Genomic DNA, 22,617 nt, shown 5'->3' with positions numbered 1-22,617 from the left:
AACTGCAAACCTAGGTTAAAACAAAGAACAAATACTTATAGTTTACATGATTACACAAATAATGATTTGTTTGCAACTGACTCAGTTTTTTTTTCTTTTAAACTCATAGTTTTGCTTTATTCTGAGAAAGTGTTGCTTTATCTTTATGATACAAAAATAATCCCATACTTATTTAGGTCAGTCAGGGACTTGAACCGTCAACACTACGGCTCCCAGTCCAAGCCCTACTGACTGAGCCCCTGCCGGTGATGTATTAGCTTAATGAAAACATATTTTGGCAACATTTCAACCCAAACACATTATTTGAACTAATAAACTAGAAGATAAATATGTTTTAATTCATTTAGTGTTGCAATGTATGTATGTGCTTTGTAATATATTGTTCTTTTTTTAGAATGTATCGTAACATTTTAACCCCGCTAATAATCCCCATTTTCCAAAAAGGTATCAGAAATCTGATAGCCTGCACCTTCTTTCTGTGACTGTAAGGGAATACAGTAACCTTTTTTACCTTTCTAACTACGTTATCCCGTTACATTCCATTACTCCCCAAGCCTGAGCCTGTATCAATTTACAGAAAAGTGACTGAAGAAAGTGTGTGTGTGTGTGTGTGTGTGTGTGTGTGTGTGTGTGTGTGTGTGTGTGTGTGTGTGTGTGTGTGTGTGTGTGTGTGTGTGTGTGTGTGTGTGTGTGTGGCCTAGCATTACTTGTGGGGACCTACATCTGTTTACACAGTCATGTGTGGGGACTCACCTCCCTTATGGGTACAAATTGGAGGTCCCCATGAGGGGAATCATTAATTTTAGGGTGAAGACTTATAGGGTAAAGTTAAGGGTAAGGGTAAGGGTTAGGGTTAGGCATGTGTTGGTTATGGTTAAGGTTAGGATAAGTCTCCAGGACATGCATGTAAGTCAATGTAATGTCCCCTGAAGTGATGTATACATGGTGTGTGTGTGTGTGTGTGTGTGTGTGTGTGTGTGTGTGTGTGTGTGTGTGTGTGTGTGTGTGTGTGTGTGTGTGTGTGTGTGTGTGTGTGTGTGCTGGGGTGGGTGGGGTCTTGGTTTGGGTCCTCTGACACCCTTGGGCCCCAAAAAACTCCCAGCAAATGTTGTCGGGGTGAGTGAGTAGCCCCCCCCCCCCGACGTCACGTCTGGAGGCTGGCTGCTCCTAGTCTGTTCACCTCCGACAGAGGAACTTTCCTGGAGTTCTCGGAGATCTGCAGAAGAGCAGCTCGGCCTTCAGGAGACAGAGAGAGGAGCGCTACACGGTACCCGCCTGGTTTTTATATTATTCACCAGCCGTTACTGCTTTACCATACCGGGAGGAGGTAAACCTACAGGAATATGCTCAGGAATATAACCGTTTTCCTCACGTGTAAGAAGTAAAGTCTCGGACATATTTTTTCCCCAAAACTTAAAACAACTCAGTGTTCGGTGTGGATATGGCTTGGATTATATGCGGCCTGCTGTTCTCTCTGGGTCTGTTCCTCTCCCCGGTGTGTGTGCTGGCGGAGCAGCGCGGCTTCAGGCGGCTGTACGTGCTGCAGCCCGGCCCGGGAGCCGGAGCCGGCGGCCCGGCGGGGCTCAGCTCCATCTCCACGCGTCACGGTGCGGCGGGGCACACATACAACGTGGAGCTCAGCGCGGAGCTCGGCGGCCCGGTGCGGACCCGCAGGATGGGGAACCAGGCGGACTCCGGTCCAGGTGGGCAGAGCCAGCAGCAGACCGTGAAGCTGTCTGGGTAAGAGGCTCATGTCAGCACGGAGGAATGTGGTTCTAGTGGGAAAATGAGAAGGAGCTTAATGACTTCCTGACTTTATCATAAACCAAACACTGCTCTCAGGAAAATAGCCTCTCACACTGCACCAGTTGGCACCTCTGGCATGGTTTATACCAACGCCTACTATGACAGCCTTATCTCACTTTAATGGCACATATTTCCCCTGCAGATCTGGTGCTTTCTCCCTAAAGAACACACACTCTTATCAGCTGCTGACTTCTCTGTGACACTAATTGGAGTGGGCAGCACAGATCAGAGTGATTGGTTGAAGACCACTTGACTGGTCAAGCTGTCTGTGTTTGCTAAGTAATTCAATTAATGCTGATAATATTATCAAATTATTATAAAATGAAATTATTCCTAACTCTAAAACAGATACATATCAGTGTTAAAGAGCAGTACTTGTACTTCTATAAATCCAACTCTCCATTCACTTCTAGGCCCAAACTAGAATGTGATGAAGCATTAAAGCACTGCCATACAGCATGTTGTTGGAGGGGTAGTGTTAATAGTAGGGAAGGTTATTGCAACGACACAAAACAAATCGAAGAAGCAATTGATTAAAAAGCCCCTGCGCATTCTTCAAAAAATCACATAATGGATATGAAGTACCAAGATCATTATATGTTTATGTACAGCTCTTCACATTCTCTCATCACGTTTTTATAATTGCCAACACTTTTGTCTATTTACCACTCTGGGACTCAAGGTCATGTGGCACAGTTGCTAATCAGCTGATCTTGATTTGAGGCGATTATTTTACTGTACAGTTCTGGAAATTGAAAAGCAATAGTAATACATTTTTCACCCATCTTTAAGTGGTCAATAGTGAAGTTGAATGATTTCAGAATCATTACACGGTACACACATGCTGTTCTTTTTTATAAAGATGTAGATACACACTTTTTGGTTCATTGTCTTTTATCCTGAATACGTGAAAACACCTGCTTGGGGTTGCAACACATTTAAAGTTTGCAAATGTAATGGAATCAACTCAGGGCCTTTACACACCTGAAGGTACAGACATGTTGACATTATTACATTACATTACATTACATTACATTACATTATTTTACATTGTTTTATTGGTGTTCAAGTAAATCTTGGTTTGCATTGCAAAGATGTGAGCGGACTACAGAACTCTACGAGTGTCTGAAGTTTGGGAAGCCTTTTTCAACTGACTCTGAGGTTGGACCAGATGCCTGTAAAACCTTCCGCTTGATCTGGACCAAGACCACCTCTTAACCTGTGACCAAAGTCCAGCTGTTTGGTGCTTACCACAGGGAGAGGGTTCACACCTGGTGATTTGCTTTGGATCAAACTTAATAAAAGCAGACTTAACCAGTATTTTCGTATGGAAAAACCTACAAATTACATTACATTACATTACATTGCATTTAGCTGACGCTTTTATCCAAAGCGACTTACAATAAGTGCGTTCAACCAACAAAATACAAACTTGAAGAAAACAGAATCAAAAAGTACACCAGGTTTCATAGAGCAAAAACATTTCAAGTGCTACTCAACTGGCTTTAGATAAGCCAGTCCTTTGTTAGTATATAAGTGCTTTGTTAGTAGTTCTATCGCTCGAGGTGGAGTCGAAAGAGATGAGTTTTCAGTCTGTGCCGGAAGGTGTGTGAGCTTTCTGCTGTCCTGATGTCAATGGGGAGCTCATTCCACCATTTTGGAGCCAGGATAGCAAACCCACGTGTTTTTGCTGATGGGAACTTGGGTCCCCCTCGCAGCGAGGGTGCAGCGAGCCGTTTGGTTGATGCAGAGTGGAGTGTATGTGCTGGGGTGCACGGTTTAACCATGTCCTGGATGTAGGAAGGGCCAGATCCATTCGCAGCATGGTACGCAAGTACCAGTGTCTTGAAGTGGATTCTAGCAGTTACCGGAAGCCAGTGGAGGGAGCGGAGGAGTGGCGTGGTGTGGGAGAATTTAGGAAGGTTGAAGACCAGACGAGCCGCTGCATTCTGGGTGAACTGCAGAGGTCGGATGGCACATGCAGGTAGACCAGCCAGGAGGGAGTTGCAGTAGTCTAGGCGTGAGGTGACGAGAGCCTGGACCAGAACCTGCGTGGCTTTCTGGGTCAGCTGGGGACGTATCCTCCTGATGCTGTAAAGCGTGTATCTGCAGCAACGGGTTGTAGCAGCGATGTTTGCAGTGAAGGACAGGTTGTTATCTGGGGTCACACAACAGAGGTGCCGATGTTGATTGTTAGGTCAAGAGTGGGACAATCTTTTCCCGGAAGGAAAAGCAGTTCAGTTTTGTCAAGGTTGAGCTCGAGGTGATGAGCGGACATCCACTGAGAGATGTCAGCTAGACGAGCAGAGATGCGTGCGACGACCTGGGTCTCTGAGCGGGGGAAGGACAGGATCCATTGGGTGTCGTAGCAGTGGTAGCAGTGGTATGAAAAACCATGCGGGCTAATGACAGATCCGAGCGAGTTTGTGTACAGGGAGAAGAGGAGGGGACCGAGGACAGAGCCCTGAGGGACCCCTGTAGTTAATTGACAAGGGTCGGACTCGGACCCTCTCCAAGTCTTTGAGGTATGAGGTGAGGAGGGAAAGTGCAGAGCCTGAAACTCCAAGTTCTTGGAGAGTGAAGGAGGATCTGATGGTTCACCGTGTCGAATGCAGCAGACAGGTCCAACAGGATGATGACAGAGGAGAGGGAGGCTGCTTTAGCAGTGTGCAGTTCCTCAGTGACAGCAAGGAGGGCAGTTTCTGTGGAGTGACCTGCCTTGAAACCAGACTGGTGCGGATCCAGAAGGTTGTTCTGATGGAGATAGCAGGAGAGTTGTCTAAAGACAGCGCGTTCAAGTGTTTTAGACAGGAACGGGAGGAGAGAGACAGGCCTGTAGTTTATAACATCAGACGGGTCGAGAGTGGGTTTCTTTAGGAGAGGGTTTACTCTTGCCTCCTTGAGACTGTTTGGAAAGTGACCAGAAGTTAGAGAAGTGTTGATGAAATGGGTGAGAAACGGTAGAATATCAGGAGCGATAGTCTGAAGGAGGTTTGAAGGGATAGGGTCCAGAGGACAGGTGGTAGGGCGGGCAGAGGTAATGAGGGTAAGAACCTCACGTGGAGAGAGAGGGGAAAAGGAGGTCAGTGTGCGGGTGGAAGGAGGGTCTGGTGACCCAGCGGTGAGTAAAGGTGAGTCCGAAAAAGAAGAGCGAATATCATCAACCTTTTTTTCAAAGTGGTTAACAAAGTCGCTTGACAGAAGGGAGGAGGGGGAAGGGGCTTTGGGAGGGTCCAAGAGGGTGGAGAAGATGGAAAATAGTTTTTTGGGATTGGAATAGGAAGATTGGATCTCATCTTGAAAGAAAGTGCTTTTTGCCTGAGAGATCGAAGCAGAGAAAGAGGAGAGGAGAGCCTGATAGGTTAGGAGGTCGTCATGGTGTTTGGATTTCCACCGTTTCCGCTCAGCTGCCCTAAGGACGGTTCTATTAGCACGCAGTGCGTCATTTAGCCAGGGAGCAGGAGGGGACTGGCGAGCCTGCCGAGATGTGAGAGGACAGAGAGAGTCCAGAGAGGATGTGAGAGGACAGAGAGAGTCCAGAGAGGATGTGAGAGGACAGAGAGAGTCCAGAGAGGATGTGAGAGGACAGAGAGGATGAGAGAGTAGAGAGGAGAGTTTCTGCAGCAGAGTTTGGAGGCAGGAGTTGGAACGAGTCAGAGGAAGGGAGGGCTGAGAGCACCGAGGAGGCAAAGGTAGAGGGGGAGAGGGAACGGAGGTTACGGCGGACAGGTGCAGGATGAGAAGAGATTAGCTCGTTATGTTTGGAAAGGGGTAAAGAGAATGAAATGAAGAAGTGATCGGATGTGTGGAGCGGGTTTACAGAGAGGTTAGAAGTAGCGCAGTTCCTTGAGAATATGAGATCAAGGACACTGCCAGCTTTATGAGTTGGTGGGGACGGAGACAGTGAGAAAGCAAAGGTGGTTAACAGAGATGTTAGTTCGTCTATCTTCCCCGTCTGGAGGTTGAAGTCTCCGAGAAGTACAGCGGGAGGGCCAGATTCAGGGATGTGTGAGAGGAGATGATCTAAGTCCTCCAAGAAGTCCCCCAAGGCGCCTGGTGGACGGTAGAGAACAACAATGGTTAGTTGTATAGGATGGGTTACTGTGACGGCATGGAATTCAAAGGTGGAAGGAGTGAAGTTAGGTAGCTTGAAGAGGGAGAAGCTCCATTTGGGAGAGAGCAGGAGACCAGTGCCCCCTCCTCTGCCAGTGGGTCTGGGTGTATGGGAGAAGGAATATGCTTCTCCCATACACCCAAATTGTGCTTGGTGCTGGCTGAGGCAGAGACAGAACTGAACCAGTTAACTGTATAGGCTGGTGCAGGGACAACATCAAATGTGCCAGCAGTTTAAGTAAAGGATTGAATGGTAAATAATTAATTTAAAGTATTTTGCTAACTCATCAGTGGTGAAGAAAGAGTTGTTCTAATAGCTGTGTGACGCTGGCTCCATTAATGTGAAAGATACTTCATATTTTTTCCACGCTATAGGCGGCGAGAAATCAAAGCTTTCATAATCGGCCATTATCCAATAAAATCTCTTATTTGTGCATTTTATTTAAAAAAAGTCTATAATGTTTTAAAGTCAGCTATGTGCTGGATTCAATTCATCTTTAGTTATTTATGTACAGCATACATGTCTATCTGGCTTTCCTGAAAACTCTAGGTGTCAGTGCCATGTAGGACTCAAACACCCAAACGGAAGTGTTGGAAGGACAGGCTGAGAGACACTCATCACATCAGCTTGTGTGTTCCGTCCTTAAACGTACTACCTGTGTAAGTTGCTGATAAGTGGCTTAAGCAGTGGATTTCCCTTTGTTTAAAGCGAATGGAGCACAGGCCTGTGAGCTATTTCAAGCAGTCAACTCAAGCTACAAGTACAGATAGCATGCCTTACCCCTCCACACCAACAACTTAACATGTTCTCCTGAATCTGACGCTCTATTCAATCTGCTGCTGACCTGCATCTGGACTGCTGCTGCTCTTAAGCCCCAACACCACCCCATCTCACCTGTAGGCTCCAGGAAACCATCAGTAGAACACCAAGAGGCCACCAGGCAGTGTATGGGCCTTGACCTCAGCTGCTCAGTGTATGGCCCATCAGAGCATTGTGTGATTATAGTCCAGCTGTGGAGTGCTGCCACTCACACAAAAGCAAACGACTCAGTCATTATGGAGTAACAAGCCTCTCTGTTGCTGTAGTTTCATTTTGAAAGTGAAACAGAGTTGACCAATGCATCAGATGCTGCGTATGATGGAACCATTGTAGCCTAACACTAGCACTGTTGATTTGAGTGTTATGGCCCCCATGACTTCTCCTCCATGTTTTCATGAACTCTGTCTTTCTGTCTGTCAAATGTTCTGTGACTATGATTTAGAAAACATGGCAGCAACAAAAGTCCCAACGTTTCTTGAATATATTTCTGTAATCTATTCAACAAGCATTGGAATTATCTTGCAAATAACGCATAGATACAGTTCTGTTGGACAGCCGACTGAGAAGTTGGATCTTCTCCCCGGCTCATTAACAACCTGCCCTGTGCATTGGGGCTGATCTACAAATACATCTCCAAACTTTGGAGAACACTGCAGTGTTAAACCATTGCTGGCCAACTGTGTGATTCTTTGATGACCTGGCTGGCAGAAGGGAAGGAGAGGGAAAAAAAGGAAACTGAGAGGAAGAGAGATTAAGATAAGTAAAGTGAGATAGATAGAGATAAAGAAACAGGTGTAAAAACAGCTGACTAATCATTTATCAGTTTATGGTACTACATGTACACTGCAGACAGCGACCAGACACTATAACACACATGAATGGGTCCAAAGCAGGTGAACACATGAGCAACACACCATTGCCATAGATACGTCATTCATAGATATATCATTCTTCATCCCCAACCCCAGGGAGTGAGCCGGGCGTTTAGGCAAATCTTCTTAAAGGTCAGAAAGTGGTTATTAGGTCCCAAAAATACTTTATCACAATAACTTACATTGGTAAACAGACGTTTTAAGATCAGCAGATTGCTAGTGAAATCTAACTACCCAGTACGAACACTTGACTGGACCTCATTGGGGCCTAAAAGTTGGAAATGCGCTAAAAGCTGAATTTATATGTTCCCTCCATTTTTTGACTGAGCTGAGACCGGATGTGACGTAGCCCTGATGACCTATGCTGTTTCAGAATTTAAAAAATGTTTTATCCTAAACTCCTCAAAAGGTCAAGAGGCTGTGACTCACATCTTAGCCAAATCTCTGATGTGGATGTGAGTCCAGTTCCCCGGTCTGTTCAGCTTCCAACAGTCTGACTCAATCGAGTCTCTGTAGACCTTTTCCAAACTAAAGTTTTGTAGTGTGATTCAGGATGTTATTGCAAAGCAAATATACTTACCACAAGAAACACTCCACCTCAGCAGCTTCAGTATCTCAGAGAATTCCTGCCTTCCCAGTCACATTTAGCATCACCAACCCAAACCACATCTCATTAACTCTGCTCAGGACGTCACTCCAGTCTGGAAAACATCCGGTCTGCCGTGCACGTTTGAGCCAAAAGTCAGATAACTGTGGTGGAACCTTCTATAACATGTGACCTGTCTCAAACCCCCTGCACTTTGTGGATAACAATTGTTACTGTGCAATTCAGACCGAATTGCACAGTAACAATGGCATTAAATGAAACTTGACAAGAACTATTTCTTATCTCAAATGCATTCATGAACAGCCTCTAGCTTAAAAAAGTAAGAACCAGCGACAGTTCAGTCAAGTGTGGGAAGGGCTGATGCTGATGTTAAGAGTTAACTGAGGTGAGAGACTTTATTCTGGCCAGTGAAGCTCTGGGCTGACATCTTGAAATGCAGCTCAACTGTTGTGTTTCTGTTCTCAGGGTGAACGTCTGTGGAGGGACGTGCTGTCACGGATGGGCCAAAACTCAGGGGTCCCAGCGGTGCACCAAACGTAGGTCAACCACTCTCTGTAACACAGTGTCGGGTCCATTTGACTTAGGGTGTAATGACATTATACTGTCTATAGTTACAAAAGATAAACCGGCACATTTGTGATTGTTACCTCTGTTTATTTATTCTGTTCTGCTTTTATGGTTTTTATCCACACAAATATTTCATAATTTAAAATATACTGGTAAATCCTGCAATATGTGTTTTGTGTGTGCATATGCACAAGTTAAGATTACATGTGTGCAAGCATGCATTACGTGATCAAATGTCTGGACAGTTGTTATACTGTCCCTTTGGCCAGAGAACATCACACAGATTTGTAATGCAGTGTTTCTCTTGGCACAGTCCACTGACCAGATCGCTTTCTTATTAGTGTGATGGTGCCAAGTTAGTATCAGAGAAGTAAACCGCTTCTCTTCAGTGCCGGCCAACTGTTGAAGTGTGAAGAGAGAACGATGCTCGAGTCTTCGTCGAGTCTCGATGGAAGGATCAGATCGTCTGGTTCTGTCGGGCTGACACAATCAGGACATTTTTACATGTCACACATCGAGTAATGACCTGTTCTCCGTCATTTCAATAGCATAAGTCAAAGTCAACTTGATTGTCCATTTCTGCGTGTGTGATACAGACAGGGAGATGGAGATGCTGTTTCACCCACTTACTGTACAGAGGTATGAATAAAGAGTAGTAGACTAGACTTCTAAACACACAGTAAGTCAAACTCTTCACCATGAACCTTTTTAAGGTAAACTCAGACTACGATAACTGCAGGGCGGCCTGACGGCCCGTCCACACAGCGGCGTGCGTTGACGCTTGCCGGCGGGCGTGTCTGACACTCGACCAACAACCAATCACATGAATCTCCCGCCTCTGACACACAAGCAGCGGTTTGATTGGCTAGAGCTTGTACTGGCATATGATTCGATTGGCTGACGCCTCGCTGAGGCGTCAAAAGTTGAACATTGCTCAACTTTTGCTGCGAGACACGCCAGCTACGCTCCACGTCGCTTCCCACGATGCATTTCGGCTAAAAGTGACGTCACCCCATTCAAAGTGAATGGGGAAGCGTCAACGCACGCCGCTGTGTGGACGGGCCGTAAAGGGCCATGTATAAACTAAGCATTTATACAAAACTAAGCTATATATTACTAATAATTGACAAATTAATATGAATATACCTTTTTATTTAAAAGATAAACATAGATGTCCCAGGTGAAACAAAATCAATAATAATTGTAATTCATTTGGCAGCCCTCCTGCAGTGACTCTTTGACCTTGTTGTTGTAGAGCACAAATCAATTTGTTTACTTCTTTCTTGGCAGCCATAGACAACATGTGATCAACAGAACGGGTCTGATTCAGAGACATTCCAGTTCCTCCTCCACGCTGGATACACTGAAATGCAGGGCGCAATGACGCTTTGTCAAACTGGCCTAATGTCAACAGCTATCTCACAGATGAGACATATTTTGTTTACTTTCTTAAAGGAAAAGATGCAAACAAAAAGGGAAAGCATTGTGTATGGACTGCATCGTCCTCAGTAACTACGTACATGTTAGCTCACTCTTCACTGCATGGTATGTTTCTGCTGGTCTCCACACTGCTTGCGGTCTTCGAGGTTGAGACTATGGATAGTACCTGATACCTGGTATTCATTTGAGTTCCAATGGAGTTGACATGATACCAAATGGTGACATTTAAACACTACATATCATTAACTGGTCAGAGAGAGTTGTAAAGGTATTATCTAGGCTAGCTCTCTCATAATTTAGATCAGGGGTGTGAAACTCAAGGCCCCGGGGCCAAATCCGGCCCGTGACTTCATTTCATGTGGCCCCACAAGAGCTTGCAAAGAATATAATATGTTTATTATTCGGTTACATGACGATTTACAGAAGCACGTTGCCCATAAACTACATGTCCCACAATGCATCTCAAATTTGCCTTTTTTCTTCAAAATATCACTTTTTCCCCCTTTTTTTAACTTTTTAAATCATTTTGTGACATTCTCACTGAAGAGACCTGCAATGATTTGCCCTAAGCTTCTGCTTCCAGTCGTAGTTAATTATGAAGTTATTACCCTATCCGATAATAATCCAATACAGAGGCAATAATGTAATATAATACATTATTTTATATATATTAAATATTTATATATGTATTTTTATATAGTCTTCTATATAAAACTGGCCCTTTGAGTGCAACCATGATGCTAATGTGGCCCGAGATGACATTTGTGTTTGACACCCCTGATTTAGATCAGCCTCCACTCATCTTAAGGCTGCCCACGTTCAATCCAAGCAGAAGTGAGTTAAGCAGCGCTGTGAACCTCATGGTGAATCGTCTAGGGATTATATGTGAAGGGAAAGTATGAGGCTGTAATATCCGACCTCTTCAGTTGACACTATGGGAGCAATAAACAGTTTGATGCCACACACTCAGACGAAGGAGCCTCCACGTACCTTCAAAAGTAAATATGTTCTCTTTTATGTTTGGTGTTACCGCGTGCTTACTATCATTTGGGGCCATATTTAGCTCTTTGTCGACGCATCTCATAAATACCTTTTAAGTACCCATCAAATAAAATGGTGTATTGTCATTTCTTTTTATGTCAGGATATCGCAATTATTTTCTAGTATCGGTATACTGTGCAATCCCTTGTATATGTTAACATCAATAATACAATTGAGGAGTCGTATCACTAGAACTTTATTGCAAGCCCGGCCGTACTTTGGGTCCAATCCAGGTTCATGTATCAGCTACAATAAAGGATAACACACAGATTCTGTCCACACTGTACTCTTCTGGGTTGACTCTCCCTCATACCCCTCCAGTGCATGTGTTGCAGCCTGCTCTACTACAGTCTTCAATTGAAAATGTATGGTATGTGAATGCAGCACTGGTCCGAGCGACTCCGAATTTCCGATATAATAATGCCAAAAGAATACACAGACAGAGTTCCATTGCTGTCCCTAATTCAAAAGTAGCAGCAACACAGGATTTAGGCACTTACATGAAAGCACACAGTTGGGGTGACCAAAGAATGATCAGATAAAGCATTCGCACACAGACATCGACATGTAGGGCTCAGTCGACACTCATCCAGGTTACAGTGTGGATTCAGGCCGGTCTGTGTATCAGTCTCATTGTGCCATGTAGCAGAACACCTGAAAGAGTTTACTTATGACCTAGGGTAAAACAAGATGCTAAAAAAGACATGTGAATTTCAAAGATTGCAATTATTAAGAGAAGGTGTGTAGGTAGGATTTTTACAACACTAACTTATGAATATAAACAGACCAGAGACTGAGGAGGCGTGTTCAGAAAGCAGACCAATTCACCTCTGAGTAGAACACGCTCTCCAGTAGGGCTGTGCGATTATGGCAAAAATCATAATCACGATTATTTGGGTCAATAATTGATATCACGATTATTTTGACGATTATTCATTGACCATTTATTGAACTTTAAACAAATAATATTTTACCAATAAACAATATCAACAAATATGTTGGAGCGCAATTCCAAAACCATACTAAACATATATTATTAATATGATAAATAAAAATAAATTAGACCAAAATAAATTAAATCAAATATGATGCAGTGCACTGTCACAACCTGGTGAAAACTCCTTAACATATAGCCAACATTTTGGTAAAACATATTCAACATATTCCACTCAGTTAAACGTTGAAGGCTGGCCAACCGTCATGGTCCAGAAGTAACAGGAAATAAATGTTGAACTACGATTTAAGACCAAATAAAAATGTTTAGGCCACCGTGGCAAATGCTGGTAGGGCTGCTCATGTCATCTCTTAAAGATGTTTAGCCAGATACACCAGCCTGTTGACATGGTCTGGTTTCAGAGATGAGCGCAGGCAGGTGACAAGCCACCTGTACTGAAGACCCTCAGCCACGCCCCGACACATGGGGTGACGCCGGCCAATCACAAAGCTTTGATGCGTTCAAGTGCATTATTCTGGCACAGGAAGATTATGTTACAGGACATTAACGATAAAACAGATTATTGTTGTTCTATTTTTAGACACATCTCGCGATCGACTGGTTGGGCACCCCTCGGCTGGACCATAGGTCTGTTGTGGTAGCAAAGTAGTCAGCTGAAGCCACATCTCTCTCAACTTCCCCACGGCATTTGTCATATAGTGCAGGCAGCGCAGACCTGCTGAAATAATACCGAGACGGCATCGCGTAACGCTTGTCCAACGTGTTGACAAGTTGCTTAAAGCCCAGGTTGCTAACAGTGCTAACTGGGCACATATCTTTAGCGATGTGAAATGTATCTCCAGGTCTCCCTTGAAAAAGAGATCATTGATCTCAATGGGATTTTACCTGGATAAATAAAGGTTTTTAATTTTTTTTTAATTGTAAAGACAAAGTACTTGCAAATAGTGGAAATAGTTTTACCCTTCTTTTTAACTAGTTGCTGCTCTTGTTCTGACATCTTCGCTCGCGCTGAACACTCACAACACATGTCACTCGCACAACCTGATCTCACCAGAATGCGTGACTCCACCACGACTCCTTAACACCACAATGCGTGGTGGAGTCACGAACTTTGTTACATTTGCGTGTCGGCACCACGCAAACAACCCCAATGTAAAGTGAATGAGGCTCCTTTGTCGTGGTGCACACACGCATTTCTACAACGTGCATTGTGTGTAATGCAACTGTTATTTTTATTAAATTAGTTAGTTTTTAAGGAAGGCCAGAGCTTCAGCTGTGTCAAATAGATTGTTCCCTTCAGTTAACGTTATTTAAAAGATAATGATCATGTCCCCTGTATTGTATTACGAGCGTCCATTCCCATTGGATAACGGAGAATTTTACACCCGAAAGTAAGTAGCCTATTCTCCTTACTGTCGATTGATTTTACAGTGATATCTGCACTACTCATCGACTAAAAAACACAAAATTGTCCTTGTTAATTACACAACATTGATTGGATTGAATTGTGTGCAATGCTTTTGTATTTTCCCCCTTCGATTTGGAGAAACAAATATATTTTCGGAGTTTTTGGACGGCAGAAGACACTACACTACCCAGAATCCTCAGCTATCGTTTGGGACTACACCATGTGCTTAGCTTGACAAACCCCGTGATCAGTCCTCAACCTCTGTGATTGGATGCGCGACGTTTACACAGAGCGTCCAAAAGGACTTTGAAATGGAATGAAACCCATCGACGGCACACTATTCAAAACAGGAATCGAACGTGTCCTACCCCCTCCCCCCCTTAGGTCACAGGCTCCTCCAACAGTGCTACGCAATAAAACAGATGCACAGAAAAAATAGTGAAATAGTGCAATAAGAGTCTATATACAAGTGATTGGAATATGATATATTAGATAAATAATTTCTAAGTAGCAGCCAGATGAATGTTATTTCTAAGTTCAGGTGTTTAATAGTCTTCTGGCCTGTGGGATGAAGCTGTCTCTGTGTCTGGTGGTTTTAGTCCGGATGCTGCGGTACCGCCTGCCAGACTGCAGCAGACAGAACCGTTTGTGGCTGGGGTGATGGTGGTCTTTTATAATCCTGAGGGCTTTCTTTAAGGTTAACCTGGTATTTTTACTCCACTACATTTATTTTAGTTACTTTACAGATTTGGATTAATGATGTGAAATATAAACAAGCCTTAAATCAGACTTTAGTTACACCTGAATGAAATTCAGTGAAGGTGATTGTCAAGTGCCAACAATCAGGCGAGATATTTGATAGTTGGTGCTTGAGAAGACTACATATTTATCTGCAGATCCGTTTAAAGCATATTCATTACTCGTTATTCTCTAATAGTTCATTAAAGACTGTATATAATTGCTATTTTGCACATCCCTTTCAAGATTTCAAGATTTTCTAAGGTTTATTGACATATCATATACACAACAGTGTAGTTATGCAATGAATGACAAACTTAGGTCACAGGTTCATCAACAGTGCATTACAAGACATCTATCAATGTGTGTATACTTCCACCATTACACTGTCGTATTCTGCACATTTCTTTAAATAAAGCCTTATTAGTTAGCACATCCTCCTATCAGGCACTAAACTGTTTTACTCTAGATATCATTTGAGTATCTTCTTGATATTTTCTATTCTATATTTATATAATTGACCTTCTACTTTCCCACTATTTTGTATGTACTCTTAATATTTGAATGTTTTCATAAAATATAACACATTCAAAAGTGCGTTACAAAAATGAAAGACATTAAGAAAAAGGCATTTTAAACAGTCGTTAAAAAGCAACACAATCTTCCTGCATTGCAATTACTCTAAACGTGTAATAACGTGCTTTAACCAGTAGGTGGTTTGGGTTAAAAGCATAGGTTAAAAGGCTGTCAAGTTTACAGTGTTAACAAAATAAAATATACTGCTGTTTCCGGTTTAGTTTACGACGAATATTATTTTGTTATTGTTTTGATATTTGTAACACAAAAGCGATGGAAAAAACCCATAGCAACACAGAAAAGATGGTCTTAACATGACCCAGTCGTCTAGTAGTTAATAAAAAACAATAATATCAAAACAAAATATTACTACTAACTTTATTGTGAAATTAAAACAGAACGGTAAAAGAATAGTTTCCGGTCTATGCTGATGCCCGATCTCTGTAGATAAATAAAGAACTAAGACAGATGTGTAATATTTAATGCAGCCAAACCATTTATTACAATGCATTCATGTGATGACTATCAAAGAGTAAAGCAAGCACTGCTGAATAAAGTATGATTTTCTCTTTTACGAAACGTTTTTTTTTATATGGAATGCAGTTGGAGGTCAACCAATCAAAGAACTTGAGGGCTGATCACGGGTGGATCATGGTGTAGTCCCAAACGATAACTGAGGATTCTGGGTAGTGTAGTGTCTTCTGCCGTCCAAAAACTCCGAAAAAATCTTTGTTTCTCCGAATCGAAGGGGGAAAATACAAAAGCATTGTACACAATTCAAACCAATCAATGTTGTGTAATCAACAAGGACAATTTTGTGTTTTTTAGTCGATGAGTAGTGCAGATATCACTGTAAAATCAATTGACAGTAAGGAGAATAGGCTACTTACTTCCGGGTGTAAAATTCTCCGTTATCCAATGGGAATGGACGCTCGTAATACAAGACATGATCATTATCTTTTGAATAACGTTAACTAAAGGGAACAATCTATTTGACACAGCTGAAGCTCTGGCCTTCCTTAAAAACAAACTAATTTAATAAAAATAACAGTTGCATTACACACAATGCACGTTGTAGAAATGCGTGTGTGCACCACGACAAAGGAGCCTCATTCACTTTACATTGGGGTTGTTTGCGTGGTGCCGACACGCAAATGTAACAAAGTTCGTGACTCCACCACGCATTGTGGTGTTAAGGAGTCGTGGTGGAGTCACGCATTCTGGTGAGATCAGGTTGCACTCGCACGTGGCCGAGTGGGCTTTTAGGGAGGGGCGAAAGCGCACCCAGCAAAATAATCGTATTTTGTCAATTATGCTGTTTTCATAATCGTCGCAAGCCATAATCGTAATCGCGATTAAAATACGATTAATTGCACAGCCCTACTCTCCAGCATGTACAACACATATCAATAACAGTTCAAAACACAGACCCCACCCATTTTCATGCCAAATCAGAAATAAAACTTGTCTTGAAAGTGAAATCCAAGAAAAGCTTCATATTTTTGAAACATAAAGGATATAAGCCTTAACAGACAAGCAGATATCATTTCTAAAACCAAAAGTATTTTAAAGTATACCAACTCAATCTGTCACATCTTCTGGTCCCTATGCTTCAGCTGAGAAAGCTGTATGAAATGCATACGATACATACTCAACAGCTTTAGCAGGAGTACATGCTAAACAGTGTCGTCAGCATAGAAATGAAGTGGAGTGAATTCTGTCATGGCAACTTATGTATTACAAAGTAAATGATAGAGTTCTTAGAACCCAGCCTTATGGAACCCACTTGAGGTCTAGCAGTACCAGGTAGCATATATTTGAGCTTCTAGACTTTCAAACTATATGTTCTGAACTGCTAACGGCTGTTCCAATGTTGGCTAATCTTTCGTTGTGCTGGCGATTGATGCCCCACTCTGCTAACAATAGTTTCTTAAGCTTATTCTTAAGTTATTTGATTGGAAATGTGCTATTAAAGATGAACTACAAGAAAACTGTGTTCTATACATCCTCCAGGTGTTGCCGTCCCCCACCCCCAACACAAATGTTGTCTTCATGTGGGTTGGCTTGCAGTAAACTTGTCATGTTGCTCAGTGACCAAGACAGCTCATTGTTGTGTCTATCAGGACTGTGTGCTGACTGCAGGTGTTCCACAGTGAGGGGGTGAGGGGGGGGGGCACCTCAGCTCAGCTCACAGGTCGAAGGGGAAATGGAGTCGATTAGGACCTGTCACAGGGAGTTGTGTCTGGATGATAAGCACACTCACCCCATTAACTCCCTTAATAAGAGCTAAAGGCTCACAGCAGAGAGCGGTATCACTCAGTATTCTGTCTCATTGCTGACAGGAGAGGCTGATTTGCCGTGATGTTGTTATTCCTTTAGTCTCATTTTAATGTCTTTTCTTTGTTGTAACAAAGGACACTGGAACACCAGAAGATTGTAAAGGCTGCTTTTGCTGAGAAATCCAAAGAATGCATGTGTTGAAGACGGCTCACTCAGAGAATAAAAACACAGCTGGAGGCTATGACATACCAAGGAAATACAAAAGAGTTGTAGAGAAGTGAACAGGAGACGGCCAGTGTCATGGCCTGAAATACGTTTTCCTGTAAACAAATATAGAGAATTGGGAAGTTTGTTATTCTTCATTCACTCAGCCTTGTATTCATGTTAGCCAATTTCCAATTTAAAAAGGTCAGTTTCAAAAAAAGAAAAGGACAACCTATATATTGCGTCTTATCTGCTACTTTAGGCGGAGGTAGCTGTGTGTTTGAGGCCTTGCTATTCTTAAGGAAGCAGTCAAAAAAGCAAGTTTGTTTTTATTTTGTCCAGATGTTCATAATCTCTTGTTAAATGTCAAACAAATGTAAATATCATTGAAAGGACCAGCGTGTAGTGTAAGTGGCATCCATTGATGCATATGAATTTGGACACACACTATTCTGTCCTTTTGTTATTACTGCAGTTCTGTGGCCTCCAGTAAACTAAGTTTCAGTTTGATTTCGCCATTTTGTTGCAGAGCCATATTGGAGAAGGCTGGTATGCTTTATCCACCTCCATCCTCTTGTTTCCAAACTTGAAAAGACACCCTGTGTCTCGAATCGCATCATTCGGTTCTTAGATCTGCTGTTTTATGTGCACACTGCACAAGTGTGTTTTCCAAATGCAAAGTAGGGCACAATGCACAAGGAGTACCGGATGGTACACTGACACTTGAACACTAACCTTAACGGTGACCTTTTTTTGGTGTGGAACACTTCTCACACTCAACAATCGCCATCTTGATAACAAGTCCCAATTGCGGTTGCTTCAGATTCAGATCCCACAGCACTACACGGATAAAAGTAAAACGTGTACACTCTGTAATGATATGGTATTGCTACTGCGAACACTTGTTGCTAGCTAGCTAGCTAACACCAGCAATCGTCAGACCGCTGAGGGCACAGCATCCGTGAGATTTGTGACAGCATTACACGATCGGATGTCATGCTCTGCATAAGTGTTCACCGTGCACAACATGACTATGTAATAAGATAGCATCTGACGTGAGACCCAGCAATAACCTCTCACTCTTCGGCCCTAACCACACATGTAAAGTGTGTTGTGCTAGAAGATGGTGTGTTTCATTCAGTTGGCACATTTCCCAAAACAAAATAGAGCTCGGTTGAAGCTCATTGTTAAAGTACAGGGTTGCACAAAGAAAAGAAAATGCAGTTGTAATACCTTTATGCTAAATAAGAAACAAAAAAACAATAATATGGTAGCAGACCGTGGCTGGGTCGTCTTTTGGCCTTCTGTCCTCCTTCTCCTGATCTCATTTGTATTATTCTGATATGGAGCATATCTGTACATTCACTTGTGTTCATCAAACAAATACATGGTTAAACTGGACATTTATCTCGAGTAAGACTGCAAACATTCACCAGACATTCATGCTCCTTTGTACTTTAGGATTGTTTTTACTGGAGGTTATTTGCCTTGTGATGAATATATCATTGGATTCAAGTCGAAGGGGATTCAGTGAATACTTAGGATGTTATGTTAGCGTTTCTATAGCGTCATTGCTGGCCAGTATATAAGTATATCTCACAGCATTACTGAGGTCCATCGATTCTCAGCAGTCTTATCAGAGCTAATCTGAGCTGTGAGGGCCAGCAGTGACTCAGATCATGTGGAATTCAATACCTCATATATCCGTGTCACCTCTTCCCTGCTACCTTTTTAGTGAACATCTGTCCCCGCCACATGCACAGTTAACCGTAAAGTCTGAGCAATTTTCTTTCCTTAACTTTGGAATTTAAAGGTCTTGCATCAAGGCAGTGACACAAAGAAAATCATTATGCCTCCCACTTTCTGCTTGTCACCTTGGATCCCTACCACATGAACCCAGCCGCACACTCACACACACCCAACATACTTTTAACTCTTGCAGAGCTCAGTGTGAGGGGCTCCCTGAGTGCCAGACCCAGCATGGTTTCATCAAAAGGGAAAGGACATCACCATGACTGCAATATTTCTTGTCCACAGCTAACAAGTAAATTACCAGCACTTAGCCCGTCACCCTTGTCACAGAACCGAGCTTTTATGTAGCTGACCTCAGTCTGAGAGAGGGAGAAGGAACTCTCCCCAGAACAGATGGCAGCCTCAGCTCCAGCCAGAGAGGGGTTGGGGAAATGAACACTATTTACGCAAGTCAGAAAAGAAAGCAATACGCTTTACCCCAAGTGGAAAATTAACTGTGGGGTTATTTTAAAAACTCACATAACTTAGCTCCAGGGGGGTGACGGGAATGTTGTCATACTTGAGAATCAATCACTCAAAGGAAAAGCGGTGTAACTCAACTGATATTAGATCAGTAGGGACACATCATTTGTTGGACTGAGGGTACTGTTCGAATATATAATATTTTGTGCTGTTAGTCCCTGGAATTTTAACTATTACGCTTCCATTGGGAACAGATACAAATAGATTATCCTTTTTAAAATGTTATAAGGGAGTTGGAGCCAACAACATATAGAACTACAATGTTTCCCACATAATTTGATTCTATTTGTGGGGGCACCGCGGCCCGCCACAAATAAATCAATGTATGGGAAACTCTGAACTCCAGGTTGAGATCTAAAATCAAAATGTATTTCAGTATATTCATCAACATAAGAGTCACTTGAATAGTAGATCAATAAATAGTAGATTTATTTTTCTCCTACTGCCTGTGCTGCAGCACCTCTTTTCACCCTCTGTCTGAAACCAGAGCCCAGTCTGCTCTGATTGGTTAGGTGGGCGGCTCTGTTGTGATTGGTCAACCGCTTCGACATGTCCCGCCCCTTAGCCGTACAATGTGTTACAGCGAGTGTTACATAGTGATGTCACTGTTCTCATTCATAACACTCAGTTCGATGTCTCACTATGGGATGCGCCTCAACGCGTATGCAAACAGAAGCATCAATCTCATTACGCCAATCCTGATTGGCTGGTGATCTTGACGTCTATGTCAGGGAATCCACCCACCCTTTAAGTAGCTTGCGCTATGTCGCAGCGTCATTCAAACACCTCTTCTCGCTTCAGAGCACATCTCGAATATCAGTAGCCGGGCTAGCTTAACGGTCCACAGACTGAACCCAAGCTAACATTCGGTCGACGGGCGCTTGCCGGTTACTTTTTTTGCTTTGTAGAAGAATTGAACAAATATTAACACACCAGTTAATATTGTAATCTGCCCGCCGTTTTTTCTTTCGAAATAACGGTACGGTTTGATTTTTTTCTTCAAACAGTAACATACCTGTTGCTAGTTTATCCCTCCGCACCGACACCACGGCGAGCGGGGACGGACTCTTCTCTCCCTCACACCAGAGGAGACGGAGATAAGAAAGATATTAACACACCAGTTAATATTTTTTAAAGACAAATCTCCCCCGTGGTTTTTTCCTTTCGGAATAACGATAAGGTTGGATTTTTTTCGGTAACATACCTGTTACTAGCTTGTCCCTCCGCGCCGACACCCCGGCAAACGAGGATGGACCCTTCTCTCCCTCACACCAGAGGAGTCGGAGGCTCGGCTCTGCGGCTGCGGGTTTAGGATCTCGGGCACGGACTCACACCAGATCTGCTCGTCCTGCCTTGGGCTGGAACACGCCCAGGAAGCTATCGATACCCCCGGTTCGTGCGGGCATTGTGCCCGCTTCACCATCAAGAGCCTCCGCCGACGGCTAGTGCGCCAAGCTAGCCTGTCGGGACGGGACCCCTTCATGTCCGTTGAATCGCCGGCCGGCAATCGGGACATGGTGGCGACCGGCGCGGAGATTGAGCCCCGCGCTGTGTCAGGCTGGGGCTCAACAACGGCGGTAGCCGCGGAATCGGAGCCCCGCGCCGTGTCAGGCTGGGGCCTGGTGGCGGCAAGAGCTGCGAGAGCGGAGCCCCGCGCTGTGTCAAGCTGGGGCTCCCAACTGGACCTCACCGTGGTTCCACCCGCGGAGGATGTCCTACAGCTGGATTATATGGAGGAGGATGAAGAGGATGCCTCTGAGCTCCTCTTATCCGACTCGGATGAGCACGAAGATGACATCTTCGTTTCATCTGCCCAGGCTGCCAAGCCGGAGGCGATGTCCGCTCCCCCGGGCGAAAGCACACCAGCTTCGCCCTGCCTCAGTATGGACTTGCAGACCGTGTGCCAACGCGCTGCGTCCAGGCTGGACATCCCCTGGCCTGAAGTGGCCAAGGAGACCTCCAGATCTCTCTATGAGGGGAAGAACTTGCCCCAAGCAGCGAGGATGAGGAAGCAGCTTCTCCCAGTCTTTCCAGAGATGCTGGACGAGGTGTCGGTCTCGTGGAGAGACCGCCCTTTCAGCAACAAGGCCCCAATCCAGGGTGCCTCCTCTTTGGACTGTGTCGACATGGAGAAGCTCGGCCTGCTCCGCATGTCGCCCATGGAACCGCTAGTGGCAGCCCACCTCCAACCGCGGCTGGCTTCGGCACAGAGCAGGAACCCCACGCTACCGGCAAAGGCAGACCGCTTCCAGTCAGCAATGACCGAACAAGCCTATAAAGCCGCAGCTTTGTCCGCCAGGGCGCTCAACGTCTCCTCGCTGCTGACCGCCTACCAGGTGGAGCTCTGCGAGGACATGACGATCATACCTGAGCCTGCCGTGTGGGACGAAATTGCAGCAATCACGGACATTTGCCTCCGTGTGCAGCGCTGTGCAGTCCAAGCCACGGGCAAAGCACTGGGGATAATGGTGGTACAGGAGAGAGCCAGGTGGCTTACCCTGACGAACCTTCCAGACCGGGAAAAAGAGGACGTCTTGGACATGCCTATTGTTCCCGAGGGCATATTTGGCTCCGCTCTAGCTTCGAAGAAGACACGAGGCGAGGACGAGCTTGCCAAGAAAGTCTCCGGCAGCAGCCGCTCAGGCACAGCCGGCCCAGACTTTCCGCCACCAGACGAGGAAGAAGAAGAGGGCGGCCTGACAGCCTCCTCTCCTCTCCTCTATAAAGGAGCTGGAAGTTCCCTGTTCTCCAGCTCCAGTGTTAGATGCTCATGTGTTTCCGGGATGCAACCATGCCCCCATCTTCCCGCCGCCTCGAGTGATGTCAGAACGTCATCCTCAAGTTCGCGCCATGAGGGAAATGGACTTAACATCAACGACAGCAAGCTCCGCTGCTCGTTTAAGTCACACAAACACA

The 22,617-nt window shown here is 44.2% G+C and overlaps 1 protein-coding gene across 1 annotated transcript in view; it reads left to right on the top strand.

The window, feature by feature from the left end:
- The first annotated feature begins 1,167 nt into the window (after nucleotides 1-1,167).
- The window catches only part of ltbp1 (latent transforming growth factor beta binding protein 1), a 246,222-nt gene continuing 224,772 nt past the window's right edge, over nucleotides 1,168-22,617 (top strand). The window contains exons 1-2 of the mRNA XM_071205713.1: nucleotides 1,168-1,740; nucleotides 8,684-8,754. Coding sequence (XP_071061814.1) covers nucleotides 1,442-1,740; nucleotides 8,684-8,754 — 370 coding nt within the window. The 5' untranslated portion in view covers nucleotides 1,168-1,441. The remainder of the gene's footprint in view (nucleotides 1,741-8,683; nucleotides 8,755-22,617) is intronic.

This window comes from Pseudochaenichthys georgianus, chromosome 15 (assembly GCF_902827115.2).
Source record: "Pseudochaenichthys georgianus chromosome 15, fPseGeo1.2, whole genome shotgun sequence".
Lineage (NCBI taxonomy): Eukaryota > Metazoa > Chordata > Actinopteri > Perciformes > Channichthyidae > Pseudochaenichthys > Pseudochaenichthys georgianus.
Note: the sequence above shows the minus strand (reverse complement) of the source record. Positions and strands in the feature narration are given on the sequence as shown.